Here is a 13,249-nt window from a genome sequence, read left to right on the forward strand (position 1 = left end):
ACATGTGCATACAACATAGTTGTAATAGTATAGAGGCGGCCATCTTGGATACCTGAAATCACATGGCTTCATTCCACCTCACTTAGAACAGAAATTTGGCGGCTCTATTGCTTTTATTGAAACCATGTTTTCTTCCAATTTGGTCATTTGCACCTACTACTAGCTGGTTCTCAAATGACCAAAAACGGTGACAGTAGCACACGCTTCCTCTTTATTCTTACCAGATTTCATAAGGTAAATGTAAATCGCTCTAGATAAGTGCGTCTGCCAAAATGCCCAAAATGTAAATGTAGAATATTGATGCTACATCACGGGGCAGCTTATCGATTCAGAGGGAAGTGCCATGTATCTGCTCTCTTTCTCAGCCCCTCTGACTTATGACCAAATTTGTTCTCTTTGCTTCGAGCCGAGGGAACAGGATCGAGCTTGCGATCTCCCGACAATAGAGTGATTTTTAAAAATCTAGCTACATTAGAGAGTTCCCATGTCTTGCCTTGTCTAAGTAAACAAGAACGCCAGCTTGTCCCAGTAACATTCATCGCTCGTCACTCTTTGCTCACTAGAACGGATTACTGAGAATAATTTATTAATTCTGTCTTACGTCATGGATTAAAATCTTTTTGCAATCTTTTGTATCTGACTCTGAGCATGGAATAGAAGATCAAGGGTCTGAGATGTCTTTAGAAAAAAACATAATTTATACTTAACACAACAAAACACAATAAAGAGTCATTTTCTATACCGTATCCTAAAGAAAACTGCTTCGCCACCTAGAGGTGTAACATGATTGCAACAGCTGAGTTGTGTTTGCATCCCCTTCCTGACACCAGATTTAAGTCGAGACGTTAAGACTATCGATTTCTTGTGTCATTTATTATTTATATACTTGGTATCTCCTATAGGTGGCAATGCAGTTCCATTATTCTTATCCTACACCTTCTATAAACCATCACACCCTGTAACCCACAGCACCCTCACACTGGATCTGAAAAATATTGCTAATAGAGATGGGTTTATACTCCTCGTTCTGGGCTGGATATTTATTTATGGTTTATTACCGATACATAAGCAGTAGAGTAGTGGACCAGTGTAGAGTAATGGACAAAATGCCTGAAACTTGTGTGATTCAACATGAATATCTTTAGCTGTAGTCGCTACTCTGCACCGACGATTCAACATTACATACAGTACATTGCTAGCATGAAAAATAAAAAAGTAACTAGCCATAACTGCTGCTAGTAAGGTTTTATTATGAATAACATCTTTGTTTTTATTTTGTTTATATTATCTTATTTTATAAAAACATGCTCATGTTGTGTTTTTTAAACTACTTTATATTTTCTCAGGTAAATTTCATTTATAAATTTTTTTTTATATGTTGACTTAAATATTATGCATTGCTGGTAGCTTAGATTATTAGCAAGTTAGCTATACTGTACTATAAACTTACTTTTTTAGAAATATACGTTTATAGAAGGATTCTGATAATATGGATTAATCTTTTTTGGATCTTTATATAATATTTTTGGTGCAATGAGCTAAAATATTTTAACAGTTTTAAACTACATTTAAACTATTTTCCTTTTTTTTCATTTTTTTTTTTTACCTTGCCTTTGATCATAAAAGCATAAAAAAGCATCAAATAAACTGTTAATAATGTTGTAATGTCACGCAAATTTAAACTAACTGCCAAGTAGTTATTTTACTGAGCAATTTTTACTTGTGACAATAAAATCGGGTCAAACTGAAAATTTGACCAGTTGGAGTAACCAGTCACTGCTTCCTTTACTTAACCTTAAACTCACCCAAAAGTGTGGGACGCATTAAAAGGCTAAACTCAACCTACAATTTCCTTGAATTAACATATAAAAGCAAGAAATTAATTGACTCAAATCTGAATGATTAATCTACTGTAGGTTGGTATTTTTTCCCCTTTAAAGTGCTACGGTAATGCTGTGGGCTACGATACTTACTTATTTACACCCTCTTCAATTCCCCTCATTAACATTCACACTCTTTAATCTGTTTTGTCCTCACTTTCACCTTCATCTACTTACTTTGTCATTCTGTGTTGTTAAAGCCTTTTTTCTCCCTTTCAGAAACAAGAAGCTAGCATAGCATATCCTCTCTCTCTCTCTCTCTCTTTCTTAACATGTATGTTAACCTCTACGGTATTTTCAGTGCTTTTTAATCTTAAAGAAATCACAAAATATTGGACAAATAATGGAGAATGGAGAAAACTGGACTTTTCCAACACAAATTGAAGCAAATAAATGATGATAATATGGCCTCAGACCCTTGTTTTGGTTTCTTCCACTGTTTCACTGTTTTATCTCAGTTCTGCTATATTTCTTATTTTGACTCACAAAATCTTTGCTAGTTTTTCATATGAGCCATTCTCACTTTTATCTGCGTTTGAGATTGCTGATTGTAAGCCGGCATCTTTGAGACAACAGCGAGACTATTTGAAACAGCGCTTTGCTAATCGACTAACTGAAAAAACAAATATTTCTACTCTAACAGATGGGTTTTAAGCAGGTAAGCTAAAAATATTCCTGCTTGTAACTGGAATAACATAAAAATACTAACATAAAATAAGAGCTTTGGTGAAGAACGCTGAAGACATGGTATGCTAAGTGATGTGGGATTTTGGAGATTGGTAAACGTGATGATGATGATGATGTTGATGATGTTGATGATGCCAGGATCCAAAGTGGATCAGTGGCAGAAGTTACGCTGGCACGGTTGGTTGAGGAAGGAGTTGCGTGTGTGAGCCACGTGGCGCGGGATCTGCTGGCGGACACGGTTTTGGCGCTGCAGGCGACCGCGGGCAAGGTGACGACGCTCCGCTCGGGCTTTGGCCCTCTGAACACGGCCCACCTGAGTCACTTTGGCAAGCGGAACTGCCTGACATGCTGATCCTCGCACCGGCCGAGTGGGAACAGGGGCTGGGGTGGATTCAGACATCCTGCTGAAAAAAACAAAGAGACATCGGAAAAATAAGAGATTTGGTTAAATTTCTTTCTTTATTTTTCTACATTTGCATTTATTTATTTAATTGTTAAATTCTTATTTTCCCTCTTAAATTTGTTTTTAATTACAATAATTATCAGTCTCATTGTTTCCTTTCTTTTTTCTTTCTGTTTTTGATCTTTATTAATTAATCTCTACTTGTTTAATTGCATGTTTTCCTTCTCTCCCCCTTTCTCTCTCTATCTATCTCTTTTACTAAACAAATTTGTCCATTTTGTCTTTTTATCTCTCAGTCAGTATCATCGGCATATCTGCCCTGATTCTCTCACTCTTCACCTTCTTTTGCACTCTCTCTCTCTCTCTCTCTCTCTTTCTGTCCCTCGCCCCTATCCCTCATTTCCTTTTGCCTTGCAGTCACACATGTTTCTCATTACCACTTGTTATTTATACCCTCCTTTTTCTCCCTCTGTGTGTGTGTGTGTATGTGTGTGTTTTTAAAGTAAAGGATGAGTAGCTGCTACAGTTCAGAGTCGTGCTGTTATCGTCTTTACCCTCGAGTATTGTGTGTGTCACTGGTGCTGACCCCTGTCTGCTATTTCTTGTTTGTCAGGTTGTATTTCACTGCTGTTTTTGTGCATGTTGTATTAACACTGTACTATAAGCATTGCCACATGCAAGAAGAAAAATTCCCCCATAAACATCTCCTTATTATAAGAAGACCATCTGTTTACTATCAAAAATGTCTCATTAATATGAGAAAATATAGTTTTTTTCAACAAGATAATATCTCATTATTATATTAAAAACATCTAATTTTTACTAAAAACCTGTATATGGGATGTGACACTGAAGTGGATTGTACTTTATATAGAAGTAGTGGATATGGGACAACACTGAAGCAGGTTATAAATATCTGATGGTATTGAAGCAGGTTGTATGTGGGACGACACTGGAATGGGCTGTACAGTATGTGGGGCGGAGATAGGTCTGTGTGATCTGGGAGAACATGATGTTGAAATACTGTAAACAGTATTTTGGGCACCTTTAAAGCAGCGTGTATATTAAAGGACACTGAAGCAGACTGTACATGGGTAACTGTGACCTGGGTTGTATATAAACTGGAACAGACTGTATGTGGGACAAAACTACAGCAGAGTGTGTGTTAATGAGAGGACACTGAAAAGCATGGGACAACATTGAGGTGTGTTGTATATGAACGAATGTTGAATTTTGATTGTATATGATATTGTACGTGTTGTTTTTGGGGAATAACGTTAACCCTTACCTCGCGGTGTCGGCCACGTTGGTTGTACTCTGGTCCAGGTTGGACAAGGAGACGTAGACAGACATGCTAGGATGCTCGATGAGCAGGTCCTCCATGGGGCTGGCTTCAGTTGGCGCTCCCTCTGCAGTGAAACAGGGTGGAGGAGTGATGAACCAACTCTCGTCCAACCCACAAGGGGCGGAGTCAGATGGCCCAAGTGGGGAGGGAGAGTTGAGGGAAAGCGGGGCGCGAAGGGAACGAGACGAGGGAGGACATGCTGCCTGACTGCGGCCTGCTCTAGTCCTGCGCCGTTTGCATGAGAAAGGGGCGGAGTCACCTGTACGAGAGGGGGGCGGAGTGGCTGTATCACATTCAGGCTCCACCTTCTGACACTCACTATGTGGAAGAGATTGTGCTATCGATGGGACCTCTGCCCCGTCCTCACCCAACCTGGTACAGTCGCTGTCGGCTGATAGTGGAGGGAGGGAAGGTCGGAAGGCAGGGTGGAGGGGGACGATATAAAGCAAAGGTGGGAAGAAGGAAAGGCAGGCGGGGTAACAACAGTAAATAAAGCCATGCAGGTCGGGGTTGCCGCGAAATGTCAACACACACAAACACACAGAGCAGTGGGAGGAACCGAGTCAAAATGGGGAGATGGGAGAAGGTTAAAAAAGAAAAGAAAAACAACATAAGACATAAAAATATTAATATTAGTGTCATGAATAGTGTCTGTGATGTTTTACAATAATATGAGCCTTGTAATATGAGGTTGTATTTAGCATTGTCTCTCTTCTGAGAGTCTTTATTCTTTTCTTTGATCTCTTTCTGTTCTGAACACTTTCTTTTCTTTCCTACACCCATCCTGTCTTTCTTTCTTTCACTTTGACTCTTCTGTTTTTTCTTTCTTTAATCTTGTTCTTTTGATCTTTTTTGCTTTAAAACAATATGAAACTAAATGCTACACCTATCATTTTATTGTTCTTTCTTTTGTTCTTTCCTTTTTATCTTTTCTGGCTTTTTTCTTCCATTTACCTATTTCAATTGGTCTTTTTATTTCTTAGCATCTTTCTTTCCTTTATTTTCTTTTACCACTCTACTGCTTTTTTTTCTTTTCAGTCTGTCTTTCTTAATTTTCTTACATCAATCCTGCTTAGTAGTCTCCTCCCTTCCATCTTTTACATATGCCGCCTTTCTGAGAGTGGACTGACGGATCAGTGATGAGATGATCTCAATCAACAGCCCGCTGATGGCGTGTCCCAAACCAATCACTCTATTCACCATATCCATGTTACTAAATGGTGAATATGCTGAGGTTTGGGAAACATCATTACATTCTCTTTCCCCCTTTAAAACACAATCAACTAATACCTCCTATCATTAACTGATATCTCCTACTCACCGGGTACGCTGACCAGGAGCCATCCCTCCTCGTCCGCTTCGGTCACGCACGGCTTGGGTCCATTGAGCTCGGCGGAAACTTGCTCCACCTCTCCGAACAGCAGGTTGCTAAGTCGCTGGAACATGGTCGCCTTGGAGGTCAAAGGGCAGGTATTTTAGGTATCCTGAGGGAGAGCTGCCTTGGAATTTGTTTTGGAAAGACACTGGCTCTACAGTTGGTAATGCTGACGGTCTTCTGTGGCAGGTTGTGAAAGACCAGCACGGCTTGTTAGTGGTGTGTTTTGCTTGTCAAGCCCTTGTTGGTGGAAGAGTTGATTAACTCTCGAAGTGCAAATTTATCGTCTGTTACTGCAAAGGCCTACAGGAGACACAGGAAAGAAGGAAAGACCAGAAACATGTTAACACAGGAAGGTAACTGTCAAAAAAAAATCACTTTATAAGAGTTTTGAGATACATTACTCTTCATTTAGGGATAGATATTATACAAAACTATTTTTTTTAATCATTTTTGGACATTTAGATGAGTCAGTCAGAAGTGTATCTGTGTGTGTACAAACAAAATAAACAAGAAAAAAAATCCCAGATCCTTTTTCCATTTTTCCCTCAATACTGCACACAAGCCAATTAGATTCCTCCCTATTGTGACCTCATATAAGAAGAAGAGGCTTGTTGCTCAGCTATGTTGTTCTCTACAGGGGTGTGGCTCTGGAGTAGCTCATTTACACAGACGCTGAAATGAAACAGGGGTAGTTTAAAGTAAGGAAAATGCATTATCCAAGCGGTATTCGACAACTTGGCATAGGTTTTACTCCAGATGTTCTTTGACTGATAACTTGGTGAAGATCATAAAAATATGGAACTTTTAAAAAGATATTATCATATCCAAGAGATTTTTAAACTTTTCAAAAGATTCAACAATGATTCTTACTTGAAAGAAAACAGAACCTTTTTTGGAAAGCTGAAAATTCTTATCTATACAATTTACCTTCATAACGATCCCTAAAGAACAATATAACTAAGACTGTACAATCATGGAAAAGTTAAAATCCTATCACTGGTCGTTTGATGTGATGAAGCAAAGGATCAGGGAAGCACCATGGAGGAGCTGGATTACCGTTCCCATCAGCCATCGAGAGTCATGTGTCACCAACCTCGTTCGTCTTTAGTTTGTTTAGTTCTGTTTAATTCGGTTCCATGTTTTTTTTGTGCCTTAGTCTTGCTTGTGTAATAGTTACGTGTTGTTGTGCTTCTGGTGTGTTTATGGTGTCTGAGTATTGCTCATGATTATAGTGTTTTTGCCCCAGGTCCTAGTCCATGTTCAAAGTGTTATTCATGGATTACACAAGTGCACTTCCTTATTTGTACAAATTGTATTCTTTAAAACATGTCATACTTTCAATTCCTTAGGAGCTACATTTTAATCACAGGACACAGCTATCACCAGCACATTTTACTCACCATGCACCTAAATGTGTGCTCAACTATCAGATATACACAAATGCTATTATAAGAAAAGCACACTGATACACTTCTCCTCAAATATTCTTAGACCTGACAGTGTATTACACATGAACTGTGGATTTCTCTCTCTCTCTCTCTCTTTCTCTCGCTCGCTAAAAGAAAAGGACATAAGTACACTATAGTAAGTTTGATTATTAAAGCATTTAATCGAATGGGTGTAATATTCAGGTAACAACAAATGACTTGTTAGTCTGGTGTTTAGAAAGCTTCTCCACGGATCATCTGACATGAAAAACGTGAAAACATCTTACAGCTTTGGGTTTTATTGATTAGCTTTTCTGGTTTATCCGGTTTTATGTTTTTTGTGCATAAGGCCTTAAAGGTTAGTCCTGGAATTTGACAGATTTATTTATTTATTTTTACAGTCTTAGAGTAATTAAAGGTTAAAAAAGGTGCGATTCTATCAAGACTTAGATCAATCACCAAGATGGTGTCACAGATTTGCTTCTTTTGACTTAACTTGATGGACCTTTATTTAAGGGACGTGATGGGACTCATTTTAATCATTAGCTTTTTCTTTCTTTTATTAACGCTTTACTAAAAAACATTAAATATTAACACCAAAAACAAAACAATTCACTGCAAATAGTGTGTAAATCATGTCACCGCTGTAGTCCTGGTGGTAAAGGAATAGAGTAGGCATATGGATTATAATGTTTAATGAATGTTGAATAAATGAATTCATAAATGAATAATCCACTTCAGCTATGAGAAAAAAAACAGCCAATCAGGAGAAGTTTTTCCGACAGAAAGTGGCACAGATATTCCAGGTGGTGGCGCTAAATCGAATGGAATGCCTGAACATTATAAATAATTCATCAGAAAAGCACATATTCATATCAGGTTCAGAACTCCAGTTTTAGAGAAAAACTACTGATCCTCAGCTGTTCAGTCACAAAAGGAATTTAAATGTTTTTCCAGTCACACACAAATCCTAGCCTCGCCCTGCCAAAATTTGCATCAAGTTGCCTCAGCGCACCCGTTTAGTCTCCGTTTCTTACCTCTAACACTCTGATGCCTAATGGGGCTTCAGATCTAAATGAATTTGAATTAATCAGGGTTAAAACTACGAAGGAGCACAGACCTAAACTAAGATTAGCAAGATATGAAGAGAGATAATTTAGAGGGTCCTGATTAAAAGGCCAACAGGAGACATACAGACAGAAATGATGCATAAATAATACTTTCTGTTTATTCATAGTTACTGAATGTCTATGAAACAAGCCAGTTCCTGTTCCCGTGTAGGTTATAGCAGCTATAAACAAAATACAGTAAATATAAATAAATAAATCAGTGTCTCATACTCTCTTTATCCTGTGTACAAGGTCATGCTGGGTCTGGAGCCTTTTCGAGGAGACTTAGGGCACAAGGCGGGGTAGACCCTGGATGGGGTGCCACACTCACACGTTCATTCATACAGTACAGGCAATTTGGGAACACCAGTTGGCCTAATCTGCATGTCTTTGGACTGTGGGAGGAAACCGAAGTACCCGAGAGGAAACCCACCAAGCATGGAGAGAACATGCAAACTCCATGTACACAGACCCCGAGGCGGGACTCAAACCCGGACCATGGAGGTGCAAAGTGACAGTGCTAAGCACAACGCCACCGTGCTGCCTTAAATAAATAAATAAATAAAATAAATAAATAAAGAGCTTGCCACAAGCACACTGTCCTGAAATAAAAATTTAGAAACCTTACAGCTTTTACCTTTCATTCTTACAAATGTTCCCTCACCATATCATATCAATATGTCTGCCATGATAAAAAAAATTTAATCACCACTACAATTGTTTAGGATCACATCATAGACATAATTAAGCTATGAAATTCCATAAAGTTCCACCTTGTTCACTTCGTAAAAAGTGACCAGGTGTGGTTGGAATTTGGTTTTATTTTCTGTCCTTAGTTTTAGTCTCCTAGCAACTGTTCACTCAGTGTTTGTACTATATACAATATCATTTTGCATGAAGTAGTGCACTTACTGTATATAGGGACCTGAATTCAACATGGCTCCTAATTTCTGAGTTACAGTTTATTAACTGTATTCTTCCTAATGGCTAACTGGCAACCCTAGTTGCACTAAATCCAAACTGAACCCAAGTACACTAGGTCCTAGATTATTAATAATACCTGTTTGCACCATCCAAGTCCCACTGCACATATATTCCATTGTACATATTGTTCTACTTATATTTTTATCTTTTTTGTCTTTTTTTTTACATTCTCTTCATTGTTGCTGATCTCTGAGAGCTACAAAACTATTTTTTTGTATTACTACAATGACAATAACGTCTCTTTATCTTTACTAGATCACTATACATATACACTTACTGTATTATGTTATTCCAATACACAAAGCCGAAAGGCAAGAAGAAGGCTTTCTGCTGAACAAATATTGTAATTGTATTTTATTAGTTACTATTTCAGTACACCTCCTGTCCTTCAACCTCTACACTGGAAACAGTACACCATATACATTTACACACAATAGGGAGCTAAATTCCACACTTTAACCCATGAGACATAGTGCACTAGGCTCCATGTGGTTGACATTAATAATTCATGTTTTTTATGTTGTTTTATGTGGCTATGAAATACAGTAAATCTGCCTGACTTTTAACTGTATGGAAAACTGCATATAAGCATTTTACTGCATATCGTACTGTTTATGACTGTGTATGTGGAAAATAAAATTTTAATTTGAAATTAAAATTTAAAAAGAAGATGAAGCATTTATTAATGAAGAATAAAGGGTTGTGAATATGTGAGGGATATGTCATTTATCGTCTATACCACAGGGACCCATGGTGTACCCCACCAGGCTATCCCAGGTGGGGTACACCATGGACACACGCTCATTCACATACTGCGGGCATTTTGGGAATGCCAATTAACTTTATTCTGCATGTCTTTGAACTGAGTACCCTGAGGAAACCCACCAAGCACAGGGAAGAACATGCAAACTCCCTGCACACACAGACCTGAGGCGTAAACTTTTAACATTTAATAAAAATAGAAATACAGGTTGAAATTATTAGCAGATTATGTCATATTTTAGACTGAGAAACCATGAACTTAGTTAAGAAAGAGGTAGACACTTAATCCAAGTACAAGTGGAAAATATTATAATGCTGTTTAAACATGTAGACATTATAACCGATGGCTAAACTTTCCTTTAATTAAGTCAAATTTAAATTTTGTTACGTACACAATCATACAGAGTATGATATGCAGTGAAATGCTTACACGCCTGTTCGTTACCTAAAGTAGGAAAGATGAGATAGAATAAAAAGATAGATAGATATATAGATAGATAGATAGATAGATGTGTGTGACAGCAGCCTCCATGGTTAAAGTGCTGAGTTAGTCCTCATTTACAGTATGTGTAATTAAGAAGCAGCAATTTGCAACATATGAGTCATGTAGTTACAGCTTTAAATAGCTTTGAAGTTTAATTTTAAGCTTTGAAGTTTCTAAAATATTTTTTATGTGAATTTAAAGCATATTTCTGTCCTTATAGATCCTAACAGTAAGGGACATTTTCATAAGCAAGACCATCAGCTTGAGCTTAAGGCAGCCATTTGGGATTCAGCCAAAAAACATAACTGTGGGCGGGGCTTTGTGGGGCGGGCCAAAGTGTTGACGTCAATGGCGCAGTAAGCTCCGCCTCCCAGAGGCTAGAGGACGGAAAAATACCCAAGACAAAAAGAGAGAGAGAAAAAGGACGCTGTTTTTTGTGTTTTTTTGTGTCGTTTTTGGGGAAATAAACGGTGCAAAATATTCACCGCTTGGAATAATGAGAGATAGAGGAGATACATAAAAAAATCGATTTTAATAGACAGAGAAACAAAAGGAAAATACAGAACACTGGCACAGTTCCTGCAGCAACCCTAGTGTTTACATTTCAGGGGAGGAAAAAAAAGGCAGGACAGAGAGAGATGGAGAGAAGAACGTCTGTAATAATAGATTTATATACATATTATATACAAATAAATATATAAATATAAAGTAAGAGTGTTTTTATATGTGCAATGTGACACTGCTGGGGTTTTATTCTAAGATAAAAGGCTTAATAATAGCTTGGATTACATCTGAGCTGTAATCCACACACACACACACACACACACACACACACCTTCACATTACACTAGCAGACAGATCAAGATGAATAAACTGAAATAGGATCTATTTCAATAGGATCTGTTTCTTTGCTACTGGATTAAATCCAGGGTTATATAGGTGAAATGAAGGCAGGTTATTACGCGTTATAACGCTATGAAAGGCATATGGACGCCTAATGAGCGACAGCAGATGATGTATCCATCCATGTATGGGAAAAATATTCACACACTTTGTGCACGAACACATATTTTAGGATCAATGCATATGATACACGAGATCAAAGGATTTACATCAAAGAAAGGACAAAAAAGAAACAAAACAACCAAACATCTTACCTGCCTTTGCTGGAGCACCGTGTAAACGTGTGGACGAAACAGTAAAAAACACGACAAAAAGCGTTAAAGCCCAGGATCAGGAGCGTTTCTGTGAGGTAGTGTTAATGCACCAGGGTTATTCTAACGTTTATAATAATGATAATTATTAATATTATTATACGAATAAGGCTTTCTTCTTAGAAGAAACTTTAAAACCACACGATGTTCAGGAGTGCAGTCTGTATCCGTGTAAATCCTGGTTTCTGCTGCATTTATATATCTAGATCTATCTATCTGTTTGTCTTGTTTTTGTCCTGGATGTTATTGCTTCGCCCAGCTGATCCGCGGATCACAGCGTAGAAGCTCAGAACAGCTGATCGTGACGTAACCAGGCGTGGAACCACGCCCCTACTCCCGCCCACAACACGTCTCCGAGCCAATCAGGAAGTTACACAAGGTTGCAACGAGGCAGGGGCGGGACCTCTCAGTAACCTGCCTGTGTTTACAGTGATGAGTTCTATAGAAAGTATGAGTTTGTTTTTCAGTAAAGTATTATTATTATTATTAGTAGTAGTATAAGTATTAGTAGTGATTCAAGTATAATACACTCACTATGCACTTTAAAAAGAGCACCTGGTTATTAATGTTAATATGATATGAATAAAAATTCAATTGAAAAAAAAAATGCAATTAGCCAAACAACATCATAGTGCCAGACAGATTATCTGTGTTTAAAAAAAAAAAAAAAATCCCTCAGAAACTGCTGGGCAGCGCAGTGGCTTAGTGTTTAGCACCGTCATCTCACACCTCCAGGGTATGGGTTCGATTCCTACTGTACCTCAGGGTCTGTGTGCAGGTTCTCCCCATGTTTGGTGGGTTTCCTCCGGGTACTCTGGTTTCCTCCCCAGTTCAAAACCATGAATTGGCATTCCCAAATTCCTCTAAATCTGTGAGTGAATGTGTGTGTGTGTGTGTGTGTGTGTGTGTGTGTTTGCCCTGCTAATAGTAGTAATTCACTACTAATCGTGACGGACTGGCAACCTGTCCAGGGTGTACCCCACCTCGTGCCCTATATTTCGTGGGAAAGGCTCCAGACTTCCTCCCAAAAAACGTATACAGGAAAAAGCAGTATAGAGGATGAGTGAGTGAGTGAGTGAGTGAGAAACTGCTGATCATTTGGGTTTGTCACACACAACATTACTCTAGGGATTACACAGCATATTGTGAACCCTCCCTTAAAAAAAAAGATAGATAAGATGAAAAGATTTGATGAAAATGCCTTGGTGTGTCCTAGACCAGTGGTACTGAAAGAAAAAATGTAAGAATTCATGCTTGTGTTATGATTCAAATCTCTCTATATATTTCTCTCTCTTAGGTTAATGATTATAAAGACATTGCATGCTAATAAAATACCATATGTTGATTAAATACTAATATAACATGGAGTACCGTGCAAAATGTTTAGGAGCATACAAATACACGCCCCAGAGTAAGTTTAAATAAATAAAAATATGTCAAATAAAATCTATAAAGCTATAAACTACAAGTAATTAATGACGCAAAGTTAGTATTTGTTGTGATGATGTGGACCCTTTTATCTCAGGTACAATCTGTGCAGTTTTATAATTACATTAGCTGCTAAGTTTAACTGCAG

At 38.0% G+C, this 13,249-nt stretch overlaps 1 protein-coding gene across 4 annotated transcripts; it reads right to left on the bottom strand.

Moving 5' to 3' along the window:
* Window positions 1-2,137: 2,137 nt before the first annotated feature.
* LOC128510257 (tumor protein p53-inducible nuclear protein 2) lies at window positions 2,138-11,951 on the bottom strand. Of its 4 annotated transcripts, none has more exons than XM_053482402.1 (4): window positions 11,617-11,951; window positions 5,637-5,993; window positions 4,259-4,379; window positions 2,138-2,968 (listed from the first exon to the last, which is right to left on the bottom strand). In XM_053482402.1, exons 2-4 carry the CDS (start codon window positions 5,758-5,760, stop codon window positions 2,719-2,721), a joined length of 495 nt encoding a protein of 164 aa, XP_053338377.1. In that variant the 5' UTR covers window positions 5,761-5,993; window positions 11,617-11,951; the 3' UTR covers window positions 2,138-2,718. The 4 variants fall into 4 exon arrangements, with proteins under 4 accessions (XP_053338377.1, XP_053338376.1, XP_053338375.1 ...); XM_053482401.1 differs by having other exon boundaries at window positions 2,138-2,971; XM_053482400.1 differs by having other exon boundaries at window positions 4,259-4,706.
* Between the last annotated feature and the right edge of the window lie 1,298 nt (window positions 11,952-13,249).

Source organism: Clarias gariepinus, chromosome 22 (assembly GCF_024256425.1).
Source record: "Clarias gariepinus isolate MV-2021 ecotype Netherlands chromosome 22, CGAR_prim_01v2, whole genome shotgun sequence".
Taxonomy (NCBI): domain Eukaryota; kingdom Metazoa; phylum Chordata; class Actinopteri; order Siluriformes; family Clariidae; genus Clarias; species Clarias gariepinus.

Excerpts from the sequence above, each read along its gene's own strand:
- LOC128510257 (XM_053482399.1), bottom strand. The coding sequence starts at position 5,760 with ATGTTCCAGCGACTTAGCAACCTGCTGTTCGGAGAGGTGGAGCAAGTT. Across the intron at positions 4,707-5,636 it reads GCTCCTGGTCAGCGTACCCG|CCGACAGCGACTGTACCAGG; the intron begins GTGAGTAGGAGA and ends CTCCACTATCAG. Across the intron at positions 2,972-4,258 it reads AACGTGGCCGACACCGCGAG|CAGGATGTCTGAATCCACCC; the intron begins GTAAGGGTTAAC and ends TGTTTTTTTCAG.